This window comes from Procambarus clarkii, chromosome 40 (genome assembly GCF_040958095.1).
Source record: "Procambarus clarkii isolate CNS0578487 chromosome 40, FALCON_Pclarkii_2.0, whole genome shotgun sequence".
Lineage (NCBI taxonomy): Eukaryota > Metazoa > Arthropoda > Malacostraca > Decapoda > Cambaridae > Procambarus > Procambarus clarkii.
Window position 1 is genome coordinate 38,824,951 of NC_091189.1, and position 19,373 is coordinate 38,844,323.

The window sequence follows — 19,373 nt, forward strand, 5'->3', positions numbered from 1 at the left end:
AAAATGGAAGAAGCACAACAGGCCATCTCTCCCCAAGTGATGTTGGACACTCCCCAAGTGTGAACAGTGCAGAGAGCTATACCCCTAGAACTCAGCAGAAGAGCCACTCAAAGCAACCAGCCCAATAGAGCCACGAACCGAATAGACTCCCCTTCCCCTTGGGTGAGACAAGGAACCACAGGGAAGCAGTCCGAATGAAGCCGGATCACAAAGCCCTAAGGAAGTTGAATCCGCCACAGCGCCCGCCACACAGCCACAAACTCCCGAACCGTGATGTGAGCTTAAAGGAAAGACAAAACCGTCAGTAATTTCAGTGTTATATGACAAACAGTACTGGCAAGATGGGACACCATGAGCTCTCATCCTGTAACTACACTTAAAAAGGGGTTCAGTTCTTGCACCAGTAACGTTCACTGTCTACATAAACAATCTACCAGAAGGAATACAGAATTATATGAACATGTTTGCTGCTGATGCTAAGATAATAGGGAAGATAAGAAACTTAGATGACTGTCATGCCCTTCAAAACGACCTGGACAAAATAAGTATATGGAGCACCACTTGACAAATGGAATTTAATGTGAATAAATGCCATGTTATGGAATGTGTTTATAGGTTGAGAGAGGTCTGTGTTCTCCTATTTCTCCTATGTGAGAAATCTTTATAAAATTCTGATAAAGAGATCTAGGGGTGGTTCTAGATAGAAAACTATCACCTGTGGACCACATAAAGAACATAGTGTGAGGAACCTATGCTACACTGTCAAACTTCAGATTTGCTTTTAAATACATGGTTGGCGAAATACAAAAGAAATTGTCCATGACTTTTGTTAGACCAAAGCTGGAATATGCAGCGTTTGTATGGCCCCCATATCTTAACACCATCGCATGTGCCACGAGAGCGCCGCAGACTTTGACGTCATGGGGCTAATGGTGCAGGCGAGCGTGCGGCGACACCTAAATGTGTATACTCGTTTCAGTTTTCTCACCTTAATTCTCGTGCTACGTCGTTCGTTTTGGTATCATTGTGTTCGCAATTAAATTCCCTGCAGATGTATATGCATATAATGTCCAAAATCCTCGCGAGACTCCCCACAGCAAGCCTAAAATTACCCATGAACGAGCACCAATTTACACACCACAACCTAATGTGTATACTCGTTCAGTTTGATAACATCAATTTTCATGTTACAGAGCACCACTTGGTTTCCGAACTTTAGTTATCCGAAACTTCCAGTTTCCCGATTGGGGTTGGGGAGTCATGCTACCCGAACAAAGTTCGGGTAGGAAGGGGTCCACCAAGCGTCACGCCGGCTTGTGGTGGTGGGTGGGCGATGGTCCAGTTTGCCCACTGTGACTTCACAGATTCACGGCCTATTATTCCTATTATTTTGAATTGCCATAAGGCTGGAATGTTCATTCTGTGCTTTTGTTTTACATATCTGCACAATCAAGAAACATCTGTGCACCATGTTGGCTCCAAATGCACCCATTGCGTCAGTGATGGCTGACTGGTGGGTGGATGGACGATGGAACTTAGGTGGGAGGCAGTATGAATGAGGGGGGGGGGGGAGAATCAGTGAGAGAGGGGGGAGAGAGATGCTAGGAGGGAGGGGGAGGTAGGGAGAGATGTTAGGAGGTAGGGAGAGATGCTAAGAGGGAGGGGGAGGTAGGGAGAGATGCTAGGAGGTAGGCAGGAAGGGATGGAAGTAGTGAGAATTAGGGAGGGAAAGGCAGGCTGGCAGGCACAGGCAGGCAGGCACAGGCAGGCAGGCAGGCAGGCTAGCTTGCAGGCAGGCAGGCTAGCTTGCAGGCAGGGAGTGAGTGGTAGTCACGCGGTTGAACCGCGTGACCTTGAGAGATGGGATGTAGGGGGGCGGGTGGTTTGTTGGTGGTGGGGGTGAGACCGGCTCATTCCCGAAGATAAGCCTAACACACACTACCCGTTAGCATGATGGCAGGGGGGAGGCAGGCTGGCTGGAAAGGAAGCAGGCAGGCTGGCAGGCTGGGAAGGAGGCAGGCTGGGAAGGAGGCAGGCTGGGAAGGAGGCAGGCTGGGAAGGAGGCAGGCTGGGAAGGAAGCAGGCTGGCAGGCAGGCTGGCTGGCAGGCTGGCAGGCTGGCAGGCTGGGAAGGAGGCAGGCTGGGAAGAAGGCAGGCTGGGAAGGAGGCAGGCTGGGAAGGAAGCAGGCTGGCAGGCTGGGAAGGAGGCAGGCTGGGAAGGAAGCAGGCTGGCAGGCTGGGAAGGAGGCAGGCAGGCAGGCTGGGAAGGAAGCAGGCTGGCAGGCTGGGAAGGAGGCAGGCTGGCAGGCTGGGAAGGAGGCAGGCTGGCAGGCTGGGAAGGAGGCAGGCTGGCAGGCTGGGAAGGAGGCAGGCTGGCAGGCTGGGAAGGAGGCAGGCTGGGAAGGAGGCAGGCTGGCAGGCTGGGAAGGAGGCAGGCTGGGAAGGAGGCAGGCTGGGAAGGAGGCAGGCTGGGAAGGAAGCAGGCTGGCAGGGTGGGAAGGAGGCAGGCAGGCAGGAAGCGATATATGGGTGTTGAAGTGAACTGTGAACCACGTGACCTTTGAGAGTGTGTGTGTGTGTGTGTGTATGGGTTTGGGGTGGGGGTGGTGTGTCGGTGGTGGGGGGAGAGGGGGAGGTGTGTCGGTGGTTGGGGGAGAGGGGGAGGTGTGTCGGTGGTGGGGGGAGAGGGGGAGGTGTGTCGGTGGTGGGGGGAGAGGGGGAGGTGTGTCGGTGGTGGGGGGAGAGGGGGAGGTGTGTTGGTGGTGGAGGAGGGACCGGCTGACTCCGTAAGCCTAACCACACTCCACAGACCTGTGACCCAGATTTGTTTCTTAAATGTACAGTACATCATCGTATATTTTAGGCAGGATGTGCCTGCAGGCTGGCAGGAAACATCCAGAGGATGTTTGCCAGACGTCTTAATAATCAGTTAGGAACAATTAAGGACTTTTATAAAGCGGATCAGGACTTCACTTATTGATGAGTACAAACAAAACACGGTCGCATTTACGCCATGAACCTGACGATTTTTTTCCCTAGAGTTTTTTTCATAAATTTTTCGGAACAATTTCTTTTTACATTTCTAGTTTATTTTTTCCCCTCTATTTCTCGTATACGAACTTACATGTTAACCGACGGGTCTCGTCCCCAAGGGGTTCGGAAACCAAGTGGTGCTCTGTACATCGCTCGTTTTGGTATCAAATTGTTCGCAATATAAAGGCGCGCATTTTAAAACTAGTCCCATAATAATAGCACAATAGAATTTTAACAAATATTTTAAAATTTAAAATTTAGACCCAAAAACATATTTATAATCTTTCAAGTGTTCTGACATCAAGTTTCATGTTACATCTTTCATTTTGGTATCAAATTGTGCACATTCTAAAGGCGCTTGTTTTGAAACTATCCCGAGGTCGATCGGATAAAAAATGAATTTTATACAAATATTTTTGTAGTGGATGAGCCGTTAAATATGCCAAAACTAGAAGACAGAAGAAAAAGAGGCGATATGATCACTACACACAATATAGTAATGGGAATTGATAAAATTGCTAGGGAAGAATTCCTGAGACCTAGAACTTCAAGAACAAGAAGTCATAGATTTAAACTAACTAAACACAGATGCCGAAGAAATATAAGAAAATTCACTTTCAAAGAGTGGCAGACGGTTGTTAGACAAGTTAGGTGAGTAGGTGGTGGAGGCCAAGACCGTCAGTAATTTCAAAGAGTTATATGACAAAGAGTGCTGGGAAGACGGGACACCACGAGCGTAACTCTCATCCTGTAACTACACTTAGGTAATTACACACACACAAAATACTTACTGTAACAAGAGCTCACGTGGGACTTTCTTATTTATCAAGGCCTCGTCGTCCGAAAACACTTTGGTCAACTGAAAGTAGAAGCATGTACATTACTGAACAGAAAACTGATAAAATATTCCTTGTAAAAATTTTAATCAAATGTTTTTTTAGAGAAAATTTGTCTGCAATGTGGCTATCAACTCTCCGTGCTTTTGCAGATGACCCAAAATAACATTCTTGTGTTTAGCCCTTACACCGCGCAATACATACATATATGACTTGACAAAAAATAATTTAAGGTAAGTTTTTGCATAATCAACTAGGCAAATGCTCCAACTTTGTCTAAATGATTACAGCATAACTTGAAAAACCAGAGAATCAAAATTAATTTTAAAATTGAATATTGAAAACTTCAGATTTTCAATTCAGAATAAAAAATATGAACTATCATTAATTGTTCCTTTAACCCTCGTATGGCGCCTGGCTATTTAGCAGGTGTCACTCACAGACGCATACCAAAAAAAAAAAAAAAAAAAAAAAATTCTTCTAAACCTGTTAATTTGTGTTCATTGATCATGAGAAAAATAATAAAAAAAATAGTAAGTGGCATATATTGCCCGCTATAGGGCGGGGAAGTCTGGCAAAAAATAGGCGCTGACTCAGCATGCGTCCCAGGCAATCTGTTGCTCGCCAGCTGTCAGGCCGGAGTTGCCACAAAGAAATAATTACCTAATTATTTCAATGTCTCTGATTTTTCGTAGTTTTTTTGTTGTAATATTATTCAATAGTGTGTAGTGTGATATATTTATATAATAAAATGTGTGAATCATCACTGTACTCAAAAATATGGTGTGCATATTGTTGATTCAATTATGTTCATCAAACAGTGAACAAATACTTTGTTGGTTATTACACCATATACACAGGTTATATACAAGTATCTGCATGTTTTGTTCACCATAACGAACCACTAAGTTGCTATTATGAGTCAAAAAGTAACGAGGAGTGACCGCCACACACCAGCCAGCCACTCACTCCCTCCCTCAACACCTCACTTGCCCACATTCTCCTCCCACCATACTGTTTTTTGCTTTTATTCACTATATACAGATGTTATATATAAGTATCTACATTCGTGTTCACCATAACGAACCACTAAGTTGGTATGCTAAGTGGCAATGGCAATGGCAGCCAGTGGCAGCCCACCACTGGCTGCCACTCCCTCCCTCCCTCACCTCACCTGACTTGCCACCATTCTCTTCCCACCATACTGTTTTTGCTTTTATATACAGATAATATATATAAGTATTTACATGTTTTGTTCACCATAACTGTACATCTAAGCTTGTATGGTGAGTAAAGGCACAAAGACGCAGCTACTCACACAGTCAGCTAGCTGGTGGCAGCCGCCCTCAAGGCCAGGCGCACTAATATTTCTCCTCCAACAATACTGTTTGTAGTGTTATTACGCTATATACACACATTATATATAAGTATCTACCTGTTTTATTCACCATACTTGTACAAGTAAATTGGTATGGTGCCCAAAGACCATAGTGGTCACCAGTAAACAACATGATAAGTCGTGCAGACGACGCCGCCGCCCTCACCAAAATGGCGGCTCCTAACCTACTCCTCTTGCTGTTTATACCCTCTATACACACGTTATATATAGCTATCTACATTTGTGTTCACCATAGCGAACCACTAAGCTGGTATGGTGAGTGCAGTCAATAAAAGGTGGCCACACACAGTCAGAAGACAACGCCACCACCCTCCCTCCCACAGCATTACTCCTCCCTCCATGGAGCACAGTGCTAAATATCACCACAATCCTGCTATTATCAGAACCCAGGTCAGTTTTATCACAGTAAGGGGTCTTCTGTAATAATATCATCGCTACATAATAGCAAGAACAAGTATATTATGGCATTTTTAGGCGATGCTGTGGACACTAGCTGAACAGCAGTGCTGTGAACTCATGCTGCGTGCGTCAGGCTTGGTAGCTCACTCAATACTGAGGCCCCTAACACCCGGGAATTTGGCCCACGATTTTTAAAAAAAATGGCGTCTGTTTACAAGAGCCCTAATGAAGGTGTGGTGAACCCCGTGTATTCACGGGCCGTTTAAATCTTGTGTAGTACTCCAAAGCATCATATGATGCGATGCACAATTTACTGCAAGTCGGTCAAAGCATCATATGATGCGATGCGCAATTCAAGGGTTAATGTTATTATTCTCTCAGAATAGCATATGATCTTCAATTTCATTAAATTAGAATATAGGTTTTCAGTATAGTTTACTGTAAAAAAACATCGGCAATAGGACATTTTAAATATGCAGCAAATTTAGACGAAAAAACCAGTGTTGAATATAATGAAATGCCATTTTCTAGGCGAGACCCGGAGGCTCCCCGGAGCTTTACCAGGCTGATATGCTAATGTCAGACTTTGGCATCAGTCATGTGTATGGAGTTCTAGGGCCTACCGGGGACCACGGCCAGAACCTGGCCCCCTCAGAGAGGCAAGGGGAGCAATGGCCTATAGAAACCTCCGTGTGGTTGGAAGCATTCTATGTCTGCCATCGACCGGGTCAAGCATCCAGAAAGGTATGCATTCCAAAACAAACCCCTATTCTGGTTAAAATTGCTACCAAAAGTCGAACTAGTGGATAGAACTTGCCAACAGAAAACAGGCAAACTAGTATGACGTCACACGTCACCGAGTTGCTGTCTGCGCAGCTCCCCCTCCCCGGGAGGGGGAAGGGGGACCCCTAGACCTCTCACGCCGGCTATCCACCCATCAGTTCTGAGGCTGGATGTTAAAACACGCGAAAAAACACCGACAGGAGAGAGGGAGGGTTGCCGGGGAGCCGCAGGGTCTCACCCAGAAAATGGCATTTCATAATATTCAATGCTGGTTTTCTGGGGGAACCCTGTCGGCTCCCCGGAGCTAACTACTCACAGAGGAAGGTCAAAGGGAGGGAACCGGGAGGTGGACACCACACACCCCTCAACAGAAGCGAGACAACTGGCAGCCAACGCCAACCCAAGGGGACACACCCCAAAAAAGGGCCTGGGAACTACACGAGACGACACGCATCAAGGCCCCTGTACGAACACCAAAGATCCGTGCCCAAATGACAGCAAGGACACACCGCCTAGATGGCAGCAAGAGCAGCGAAGCCACGAACGCCACGGGCATGGGGAAAGAACACAGGCAGGCTAGCCGCAAGAACATGGCTGACAACCCGGGACACCATCACCCGCGAACAGGGAAGAATGGAACCGGATCAACTCAAAGCATGCCCCGGACATAAAGGCCGTGGCACGCAAATAACAGCTGAGGGCCGCCACTGAACACAAATCACGACACACCCCCGGTCCAACCAACCACGCACCAACAACCCAAGGCCCCCTCCGGAACGCAGCAGCCCCAACCCGTGCCAGAAAAGATGGAGACTGCTGCCACCGAACAGCCAAAACGCCAAAACCGAAGGAGCAGAAAAACCCCTGCAGAGGAGCAAGAAGCCCAGCGACCCGACCCACCAGAGGCAAATGCCAACAGGAAAAAAGAACCGACGAAATAACAAACCGGAACCGAAGGGGCACCACCAACCGAGGAGAAGACAGCCCGCTGACCAGAGACCAGGACGGTGCAAGCGGCGCACGAACAGGACGGAGGTGAAACAATGCACGAGACAGCTTACTAACGGTGCAGAGGCAACACCAAGACCGAAAGCAAGCTGAAGCGACTCTGCCAACGCTGAACGAAACGAGGCAACAGTACTGTACATGGCAAGACGACGGCCCCCAACCCCCACCAGAAAAAACCAAGCCAACGCTAACAACTGCAGCCACCGAAGAAGGGATAGGAGGAAAAGGAAGAACCGCCAAAATACCCCATACTGCCTCCAAGAAGTACGCAGGTGGGACACCTACCACGAAACCACCAGACCACCAACCGGAGGTGAGACACGCGAGGCAGAACATAAGCAGCCCCGACAAGGCACCTCCGACCCTAGGGAAAGGCGGAGCCGCAAGAAGATCTCGGGCGCGACCACCAAAGCCCAGGAGGCACAAAGGAGATTGAACGTCTGCCGAACAGAAAGCTCCCCAATGCAAGCAAGCCCGTCAGATCAGAAACGATGGGTCCAACGCAAGATATCGCAAGATCCTGAAAAACCAACCGGCAGGGCAAGCCAGGAAAACCGAAAAAGGCGTAAGGGTTGCCACCAGAACAGTACCCGAACCAAGGGGTACGAGCAACGAAAACAGACCAAGACACATAAGTGCACCATAGGACACAGGCTGAAAGAATGCCCAAGAAGCCAAGGAATGCACGAAGAACACCCGAAGAGCGGCAGAGGAGGAAACAAAGGGAACGCACAAGGAAGGGAAGCGGCAGAAACCGACCCCCCCATCCCACCTATAGCAGCAAGAGCAGGCAAAATCGACCAAAGGAGATGCCAGGGAAGCGACTGGGAAAAAGCAGGATGAAAGATCCAAAGCTCAAACCCCAGGAAACAACCAGGGGTGGACAATCAGGCAGGGACAGAACCCCACGCACATGAAAGGGCCAAGCCAGGGACTCGAAGATCGCGAAAAATAACAAACAAACCCCCCGACACAAACCCTAGGCACAAAACAGCAGCAAAGTGCCACACCACAACCGGACACAGGAACAAAGACATGCCACCGCGAAACACGTTACCAATAAACACGTGCAGCAGCAACATGCACCACCGCAACACGCAACATGTAAGTAGCAACTTGCCTCTGTAAAGGCAGAGAACGATGCAGGCAGACCCCAGACAGGGCCAACGGAGACACGACAGAACCCAGCAGGCCCACGAATCTGCATACCCAGCGACCGAAGGCGGAGATACCAGCCCGATACCTGTTGGATGGGGTTCAGGGAGTTCATTTACTCTCCAAGCCCGGCCCGAGGCTAGGCTTGACATGTGAGAGTTTGGTCCACCAGGCTGTTGCTTGGAGCAGCCCGCAGGCCCACATACCCACCACAGCCAGGATGGGCCGGAACCTCTATTCGAAAACAGGCTTTACAGGAAAACAATTCCTTTAAGTCCACAGATGTACCGGCAATACGGCGGATGCTTGCAGGTAGGACGTGTAACAACCTCAGACCTCTGATAGTTATACTGTGTTCCCCGATTGTGCCTATGGCACCACTGCACTCCACTGGTACTATCTCGCAAGTTCTTCCATATAGGCGGGACCCAAGAGCCAGGCTCAAAACCCCACAAGCACATCCAGGAGAGCCCAACCAGGTGAGTACATAACCAGCACCACAACCCACACACCTCATAACACAAAAAGATGGGTCCCCTGAACGACTCCAGCATGGGTTGGACATGCACATGAGTGGGACTGGAAGGGTTGAAAAAGGGACAGTCACTGGTGTGCTAATGGTCTCATTCGTACATAAACATACTTAAATAAAGACAGGTATATAAACATCTTCGCATCCAGCGCCCAGCCAAAAGACGTCAGACCGCAGAAACTCACCTGTTGAACGGAGGCACGAACTTGACACGACCCAACAGTGCCCATAAGATCCTGGGAGCACCGCCAGTTGAAGAAGCCAGAGTCGGACACGCAGGAGAGCAGGGTAGAGGCAAAGGAGAAGGCCCACACCCAAGACACAGGGAAAACCTCGGCATCCTCCCCACAGCTGGAATCCAGGACACCTCCCCAGAGCAAAGGGGCACATACCGGAGAAAGGGAGAAGAGCAAGAGGCAAAGCACCCGAGAAAAAAGGGCACAAAACACCAGCACAGAAACACACTGGAAAACACATTGGAAAAACTAATCAAAACTAAATGGGTAGAACACCTAGAGAGAAATGATATAATATCAGACAGACAGTATGGTTTTCGATCTGGAAGATCCTGTGTATCGAATTTACTCAGTTTCTATGATCGAGCCACAGAGATATTACAGGAAAGAGATGGTTGGGTTGACTGCATCTATCTGGACCTAAAAAAGGCTTTCGACAGAGTTCCACATAAGAGGTTGTTCTGGAAACTGGAAAATATTGGAGGGGTGACAGGTAAGCTTCTATCATGGATGAAAAATTTTCTGACTGATAGAAAAATGAGGGCAGTAATCAGAGGCAATGTATCAGAATGGAGAAATGTCACAAGTGGAGTACCACAGGGTTCAGTTCTTGCACCAGTGATGTTTATTGTGTACATAAATGATCTACCAGTTGGTATACAGAATTATATGAACATGTTTGCTGATGATGCTAAGATAATAGGAAGGATAAGAAATTTAGATGACTGTCATGCCCTTCAAGAAGACCTGGACAAAATAAGTATATGGAGCACCACTTGGCAAATGGAATTTAATGTTAATAAATGTCATGTTATGGAATGTGGAATAGGAGAACATAGACCCCACACAACCTATATATTATGTGAGAAATCTTTAAAGAATTCTGATAAAGAAAGAGATCTAGGAGTGGTTCTAGATAGAAAACTATCACCTGAGGACCACATAAAGAATATTGTGCAAGGAGCCTATGCTATGCTTTCTAACTTCAGAATTGCATTTAAATACATGGATGGCAATATACTAAAGAAATTGTTCATGACTTTTGTTAGGCCAAAGCTAGAATATGCAGCTGTTGTGTGGTGCCCATATCTTAAGAAGCACATCAACAAACTGGAAAAGGTGCAAAGACATGCTACTAAGTGGCTCCCAGAACTGAAGGGCAAGAGCTACGAGGAGAGGTTAGAAGCATTAAATATGCCAAAACTAGAAGACAGAAGAAAAAGAGGTGATATGATCACTACATACAAAATAGTTACAGGAATTGATAAAATCAACAGGGAAGACTTCCTGAGACCTGGAATTTCAAGAACAAGAGGTCATAGATTTAAACTAGCTAAACACAGATGCCGAAGAAATATAAGAAAATTCACCTTCGCAAATAGAGTGGTAGACGGTTGGAACAAGTTAAGTGAGAAGGTGGTGGAGGCCAAGACCGTCAGTAGTTTCAAAGCGTTATATGACAAAGAGTGCTGGGAAGACGGGACACCACGAGCGTAGCTCTCATCCTGTAACTACACTTAGGTAATTACACTTAGGTAATTACACTGGCCAGACGAAAACAAACTCCATGGCGCATGCGCATGACACGCTGGCCGAACCGCAAAACCCGCTCTGCGGGAAGTCGCCAACCAGGACTACTGCACTAGAAAAGTAGCCAAAAGAGGAAGCAGTAACAACAAAACTGGCTAACTAAGCAAAGACAAAGAGCCCAAAGGGAACCCAACCGGGCCACGAGTAGCCCAACTGGGCTACAAGTAGCCCAACACGGCGACCCGGACTAGAAGCCGACAGATGTTCCAATGATATGGGAAGTAGCGAAAACCTTCCCAAACCCTTGAGAACACAGAAGCAAACACCAGACCCGAAGGCACACAAAGGCAGTCGCACCCGAGACCAGAAGTCACGTAGAACCCCAAGAATGGGGAAACATGACGAAGACACCATCCCAAAAAGGGGAGAACATCCACCCATAGGATGGAACCAACCGACTCAAAGGCCAAGGAACCGAGCCCGGGGAGGAGCCGACGCCCAACAACATGTACGGTGAGCGGGGAGGAAAAACCCCACTCCGCGTAACCACAAGCCCCGCCTAGAGGGGGGGAGAAAAACACCCCACGGGGTTCTATGGGGCCAAGACCCCCAAGTCAGCCCCTCCCCAGCCCTGGAAACCCACAAGACAGGCCCCGGGGCCGAGCCGTCCCCCCAAAGCCCTGGCAGTACCAGAAAACTGGGGCAGCTGCGAAAATACTAAGGAAGGGAGCCCACTGGCAGACTCTTACAACACGGCTGGAGGAACAGGCTCAAATGCCCCCGTCACTACCCCTGGAAGGGGAATTACCCAAGACTGCCCGAGTCTCAAAACCATCAAACCCCGCCCCGAACCCACAGACGGTAAGGAACCGGATGTAGGCAGGAAGGGGGAATCCAGAGGAAAGACAAGGAGGTGTGGAAGGAACCGAAGCAACCAACACCCCCAAGTCCCAACACGAACCAAAACGGGGCAGCACCGGGGCTCCCAGAGACTAAACAAACAAGAGCATTGCCACCACCAAGGCTCAAAGTGCAACGCCCCTGCTGCCCGCACCTGCCTAGTCAGCACAACTGGGTAGCCGAGCCACAACGAGCAACAAAACTCGCAGGACTCCGGGTTGAAGGTGTCACCGACCCCACAGGCAGCTGACGGAGGCAAAACAGAGTCACCCTGAGCCAAGAGATGAGAGCAACCCTCAAACTCGCTGGAAACGAGGGGGACTATGGGGTCACATTCATCGAACCCGCGCGCCCCCAGGGAAGTCCCAGGGTATCGAGCATTTACTATAAGAGGACTTGCGCTCAGGTAATCCTAGGCAGGGTACTGCTAACCGGCGCCCAAAGCTACCAAACAACTTTCTAAGAGCTGAACCCCCGGGACGTGTACACTCACGGGGACCTAGCAGGGGGAACCACCAGAAAAATACTCAGAACACAAGGGACACAAGGGGCAAGAACAAAGGCAGACCCCCACCAGGTAGATAAACAAAAAGAAAAAGAAAACCCCGCAAGAGGACAGCGTACCCAAGCGGAACAGAGCCGGCCGCCATGATTGGTGGAGACAAGCTGCACAGTACCTTGTGCCCCACCAGTGCAAAACTGCCTCTTACCCTAAGGTGAACAAGGGAGACAGAACACCCGAGCACACAAAGAGCGGCTGAAAACCAAGCAGTAAACGGCCTAGCAGGGGCAGAACCCAAGGAACTTGTGGAAGGTGGCCCCAAGGGCAGTACTCACAGGGCACCTAGGGAAGGGAACCCTAGGCGCATGCAGCCTGAGTACTGGAAACTCGCTCCTGGCTCACACACCACCTAGAAGACAGACACCACACTATAGGTACAGTGCTGAAACAACTACTGGAGCCGGAGCACACAACCGGTGCCTATAGCATCAGCCGAAGAACTGATGGGTGGATAGCCGGTGTGAGAGGTCTGGGGCTTCCCCTTCCCCCCTCCCGGGGAGGGGGAGCTGCGCAGATAGCGGTGCGGTGACGTGTGACATCATACTACTTTGCTTGTTTACTGTTGGGTTGTTCTATCAACTAGTTCGGCTTTTGGTAGCAATTTTAACCAGAATAGGGGTTTGTTTTGGAATGCTTACCTTTCTGGATGCTTGACCCGGTTGATGGCAGACATAGAATGCTTCCAACCACACGGGGTTTCTATAGGCCATTGCTCCCCTTGCCTCTCTGAGGGGGGCCAGGTTCTGGCCGTGGTCCCCAGTAGGCCCTAGAACTCCAAACACATGACTAATGCCAAAGTCTGACATTAGCATAACAGCCTGGTAAAGCTCTGGGGAGCCGACGGGGCTCCCCCCCAGAAAAATTATATCTCCAAATGTATAAAGTTCATGAAAAATCCATTCTGATAAGATTATAGAAAAGACAGCAGAGCACACAATATGTCAAAATAGTGAGAATTGGTTAATATCTGGAATTTTAGAAGCCACTCAAAATTCTGGTTTCAGAGATAATTGAAGTTGAAGTTATCAACAATGAATAAAGGTAGTTTTAATTCGTTAATTTAACTGTTTTAATAAATATTGTTTGGCATTTGTACTCGAATATGTGAAAGTCGTAGGTCAATATGTGTATAAATGAAATCAAGAAAAAATAACCTCCCAAAAACACAGAATATTGGGATAATTATAATTTATATAATGATTTAGGGGATATATCTAGGGTAGAGCACCACTTGGTTTCCGAACTTTAGTTATCCGAATCTTCCAGTTTCCCTATTGGGGTTGGGGAGTCATGCTACCCGAACAAAGTTCGGGTAGGAAGGGGTCCTCCAAGTGTCACGCTGGCCTGTGGTGGTGGGTGGGAGACGGTCCAGTTTGCCCACTGTGACTTCACAGATTCACAGTCTATTATTCCTATTATTTTGAATTGTCATAAGGCTGGAATGTTCATTCTGTGCTTTTGTTTTACTTATCTGCACAATCAAGAAACATCTGTGCACCATCTTGAGGTTATCTTGAGATGATTTCGGGGCTTTTAGTGTCCCCGCGGCCCGGTCCTCCACCAGGCCTCCACCCCCAGGAAGCAGCCTGTGACAGCTGACTAACACCCAGGTACCTATTTTACTGCTAGGTAACAGGGGCATAGGGTGAAAGAAACTCTGCCCATTGTTTCTCGCCGGCGCCCGGGATTGACCCCGGGACCACAGGATCACAAGTCCAGCGTGCTGTCCGCTCGGCCGACCGGGCTCCCATGGTCCATGTCGGCTCCAAATGCACACATTGCGTCAGTAATAGCTGACTGGAGGGTGGATGGATGGGAGAGCTTAGGTGGGAGGCAGTATGAGAAAGGGGGGAGAATCAGTGAGAAAGAGGGAGAATTAGTCAGAAAGGGGGGGAGAGATGCTAGGAGGGAGGGGGAGGTAGGGAGACATGCTAGAAGGTAAGCAGGAAGGGAGGGAAGTAGTGAGAATTAGGGAGGGAGGGAGGGAGGGAAAGGCAGGTAGGCAGGCAGGCAGGCAGGCAGGCAGGCTGGCTGGCTGGCTGGCTGGCTGGCTGGCTGGCTGGCTGGCTGGCTGGCTGGCTGGCTGGCAGGCAGGCAGGCTGGCAGGAGGCTGGCAGGCTGGCAGGCAGGCAGGCAGGCAGGCAGGCAGGCAGGCAGGCAGGCAGGGAGGCAGGCAGGCAGGCAGGCAGGCAGGCAGGGAGGCAGGCAGGCAGGCAGGCAGGCAGGCAGGCAGGCAGGCTGGCTGGCTGGCTGGCAGGCAGGAGGCTGGCAGGCAGGCAGGAGGCTGACTGGCAGGCAGGCAGGAGGCAGGCAGGCAGGCTGGCAGGCTGGCAAGCTGGCTGGCTGGCAGGCTTACCTACTTGATACCTGCTTGATGGGGTTCTGGGAGTTCTTCTACTCCCCAAGCCCGGCCCGAGGCCAGGCTCATCTTGTGAGAGTTTGGTCCACCAGGCTGTTGCTTGGAGCGGCCCGCAAGCCCACCACAGCCCGGCTGATCTGGAACGTCTCTTAGAAAAGTCCAGTTTTCTCTTGAAGATGTCCACGGTTGTTCCGGCAATATTTCTTATAGTCGCTGGGAGGAAGTTGAACAACCGCGGACCTCTGATGTTTATAAAGTGTTCTCTGATAGTGCCTATGGCACCTCTGCTCTTCACTGGTTCAATCTTGCATTTTCTTCCATATCGTTCACTCCAGTACGTTGTTATTTTACTGTGTAGATTTGGGACCTGGCCTTCCAGTATTTTCCATGTGTATATTATTTGGTATCTCTCTCGTCTCCTTTCTAGAGAGTACATTTGGAGAGCTTTGAGACAATCCCAATAGATTAGGTGTTTTATCCCGTCTATGCGTGCCGTATATGTTCTTTGTATTCCCTCTATTTCAGCAATCTCTCCTGCTCTGAAGGGGGAAGTGAGTACTGAGCAGTACTCGAGACGGGACAACACAAGTGACTTGAAGAGTACAACCATTGTGATGGGATCCCTGGATTTGAAAGTTCTTGTAATCCATCTTATCATTTTTCTGGCTAACACAATATTTGCTTGGTTGTGCTCCCTAAACGTTAGACCGTCGGACATTATTATTCCAAAATCCTTGACATGCTGTTTTTCTACTATGGGAAGATTGAATTGTGTTTTGTACCCTGTATTATGTTTCAGATCCTCATTTTTGCCGTACCTGAGTACCTGAAATTTATCACTGTTAAACATCATGTTATTTTCTGCTGCCCAATCAAAAACTTTGTTGACATCTGCTTGTAATTTTTCAATGTCTTCAGCAGAGGTAATTTTCATGCTGATTTTTGTGTCATCTGCGAAGGATGACACAAAGCTGTGACGTGTATTTTTGTCTATATCTGATATGATAATAAGGAACAGCAGTGGTGCAAGTACTGTACCTTGAGGTACAGAGCTTTTAACATCGCTTTGACTCAATTTTATTTGATTGACTGTTACTCTTTGTGTTCTGTTCGACAGGAAATTGAGCATCCAGCGTCCTACTTTTCCAGTTATTCCCATTGACCTCATTTTGTGTGCTATCACCCCATGGTCACATTTGTCGAACGCCTTTGCAAAGTCTGTGTATACAACATCTGCATTTTGCTTTTCTTCTAGAGCTTCTGTGATTTTGTCATAGTGGTTGAGTAACTGTGACAGACAGGATCTTCCCGCTCTAAATCCATGTTGTCCTGGGTTGTGCAACTCATTGTTTTCCATAAAACTAGAAATTTGATTCCTAATCACTCTTTCAAACACTTTTATTATGTGTGATGTTAGTGCAACTGGCCTATAATTTTTTGCCAAGGCTTTACTCCCCCCGTTGTGCAACGGAGCTATATCTACAGATTTAAGTGCTGCTGGTATCTTCCCTGTATCTAGGCTCTTTCTCCATATTACGCTGAGTGCTCTCGCTACTGGTACTTTACATTTCTTTATGAATATTGAATTCCATGAGTCAGGCCCAGGAGCTGAGTGCATAGGCATATTGTCAATTTCTCTTTCAAAGTCTTCCGAGTTTGTGGTAATATCCGTTATATTATCTGCAGCTTGAATGTCATTCATAAAGAAGCTGTCTGGGTCATCAACTTTCATGTTGTTTATTGGTGTGCTAAACATAGCCTCATACTGGCTTCTTAGAATTTCACTAATCTCTTTGTTGTCCTCTGTGTACCTACCTTCATTTGTAATTATCGGTCCAATACTGGTCGAGGTTTTTGATTTTGCGTACGTGAAATAATATTTCGGATTTTTCTTTATCTCTTGTATAGCTTTCTGTTCCAATTCCATTTCCTCAGACTCATATGATCGCTTCAATGTTTGTTCCATTTCTTCGATCTCCCTGCTTAGGCTTATTTTCCTTGCTTGTAATAGTTGTGTCTGCCGAAGCATTTCCGTTATTTTTTTCCTTCTCCTATACAGTCGTCTGCATTCTCTTTCTAGAGTGGTCCTCTTTCTGCCACTCCTCACAGGCACATGCTTCAAGCAGACCTTGTAAGCTTCAGCTGCCAGTTGAGCTATTCCCTGGGTGGGAGTTTTGTCGCTTAAGACCATCTCCCGTTGAATGGTTGTGAGGTCTACATTTATTTTTTCCCAGTCGATCCTCTTATTGTTGAAATTGAATTGAATATTCCTTCTCGCTTGTGGGTCTCTTAGACCTACTACCGTTATTTACGCTAGTTCACACTTCAATGAGGTTACGTCTGAGTATGAAGTATCTGAGATTGTTATGTCTCTGATTAGTTCATCATTGTTTGCGAATAACAAGTCTAGTGTGTTTTCGTTCCTAGTTGATTCCAGGTAGGCAGGAAGGCCAGCTGCCTGGCTGGCTGGCAGGCAGGCAGGCAGGCAGGCAGGCAGGCAGGCTGGCTGGCTGGCAGGCTGGCTGGCTGGCAGGCAGGAAGGCCAGCTGGTAGGCAGGAAGGCCAGCTGGCAGGCAGGCAGGCTGGGAAGAAGGCAGGCAGGCAGGAAGGGATGTATGGGTGTGGAGGTGAACCACGTGACCTTTGAGAGAGTGTGTGTGTGTGTGTGCATGGGTTGGGGGAGGGACCGGCTGACTCCGTAAGCCTAACCACACTCGACAGGCCTGTGAACCAGATTTGTTTCTTAAATGTACATCATCGTATATTTTTGGCAGGCTGGCAGGCAAGCAGGCTGGCAGGCAGCCTGGCAGGCAGGCTGGAAGGCTGGCAGGCAGCCTGGCAGGCAGGCTGGAAGGCTGGCAGGCTGGCAGGCAGGCTGGCAGGCAGGCTGGCGGACTGGCAGGCAGGCAGGCAGGCTGGCGGACTGGCAGGCAGGCAGGCAGGCAGGCAGGCAGGCAGGCAGGCAGGCAGGCAGGCAGGCTGGCTGGCTGGCTGGCTGGCTGGCTGGCTGACTGGCTGGCTGACTGGCTGGCTGGCTGACTGGCAGGCAGGCAGGCAGGCTGGCTGACTGGCAGGCAGGCTGGCTGGCAGGCAGGCAGGCAGGCAGGCAGGCAGGCAGGCAGGCAGGCTGGCTGGCTGGCTGGCAGGCAGGCTGGCAGGCTGGCAGGCAGGCTGGCAGGCTGGCAGGCAGGCTGGCAGGCTGGCAGGCAGGCTGGCTGGCAGGCAGGCAGGCTGGCTGGCTGGCTGGCTGGCTGGCAGGCAGGCAGGCAGGCTGGCAGGATGTGTTTGCAGACTAGCAGGCAGGCTGGCTGGCAGGATGTTCCTGCAGGCTGGCAGGAAACATCCAGAGGATGTTTGCCAGACGTCTTAATAATCAGCTAGGAACAATTAAGGACTTTTATAAAGCAGATCAGGACTTCACTTATTGGTGAGTACAAACAAAATAATACGGTAGCATTTACGCTATGAACCTGTCAATGTTTTCCCCTAGAGTTTTTTCGTAACATTTTCTGATTTTTTTAACATTTCTAGTTTATTTTTTCCCTCTATTTCTTGCTTACAAACTTACATGTTAACTGACGGGTCTCATCCCCAAGGGGTTCGGAAACCAAGTGGTGGTCTGTATCCTTTATACAAGTGAAAATGCCCTAATGTGGTCCTTAATCATCAAAACAACCTAAAGAGACAAAGAAAATAGAGTTGGAAATCAGAGGAAAAATCAGCCCAAAAAGATTTAAAGTCTCAAGTTTTGCGAGTTGTGACTAACTTATTTGTTGACCAATTTCATTTTATTTTCACATAGTTATGAAAACATATGCATTCTCCTGGCTGTAAAGGTTAAAACAAAATCAGATAATAAACAAAGGAGAAAAAAATAACTAAAATCTTAAAAAAAAAAAAAAATTCTCCTAAAAAATAAATATTTTTGGGACATTGATGAAAGTAACATATATTAACATTGGACAATGTATTTATATGATATATAACAAAATAGATCATATTCATACATAAATAACATAGTTATTCATTATGTTTTGTGTTATTATGAATTACTCGGCAATGATATAAAGGCACCAACTGCATATCCACTTTGTGGACACTTCTTACTACTATTCTTCTTGGAGCATAGGACAGGTGCTTGCATTTCTTTATTACACCATAATCCTTCAATTACAGTTATTAGGAGCTGTTCTTCTTATCAATAAAACGTTCCTATTTTTCAAAAATTCGTCTAAAATCAATTTCTGAAAATATTTTTATGTGAGTTTCACAACACTGAAGTAAATAAATGGGAAATTTGTTTAAAATTTTTAAGTTATTTTTACATAATTAGAATATTTTTTGACGTTATGCCCCCTAAATTCACAGTAATATGCAGGGTCTAAGGGTTAGATTCTATGTGGTCTAGGACATTTAGAGTATGTGAAGTGACACATTATATTCATGTACTGAATAGTACAGTACTTACATAAATAAACCAGCCTACACACTTGAAAGGAAAGTGATGACATTTCAGCCTATCAAGGACCCTTATCAGACTGCTGCAATGTCACTGCCTTTCTTGTTATATGGCTTTAATTATTTATTATCAGCCATGTGATTATGACTTCTCTTCTGCATAACACTTACATATTTGATAAG

The 19,373-nt window shown here is 47.8% G+C and overlaps 1 protein-coding gene across 3 annotated transcripts in view; it reads right to left on the bottom strand.

The window, feature by feature from the left end:
* Window positions 1-19,373, bottom strand: part of LOC123758036 (F-box/LRR-repeat protein 20) — a 446,116-nt gene that overhangs the window by 364,152 nt on the left and 62,591 nt on the right. For all 3 annotated transcript variants that reach the window (XM_045742212.2, XM_045742214.2, XM_045742215.2), the window contains one exon: window positions 3,825-3,892. In XM_045742212.2, coding sequence (XP_045598168.1) covers window positions 3,825-3,892 — 68 coding nt within the window. The remainder of the gene's footprint in view (window positions 1-3,824; window positions 3,893-19,373) is intronic.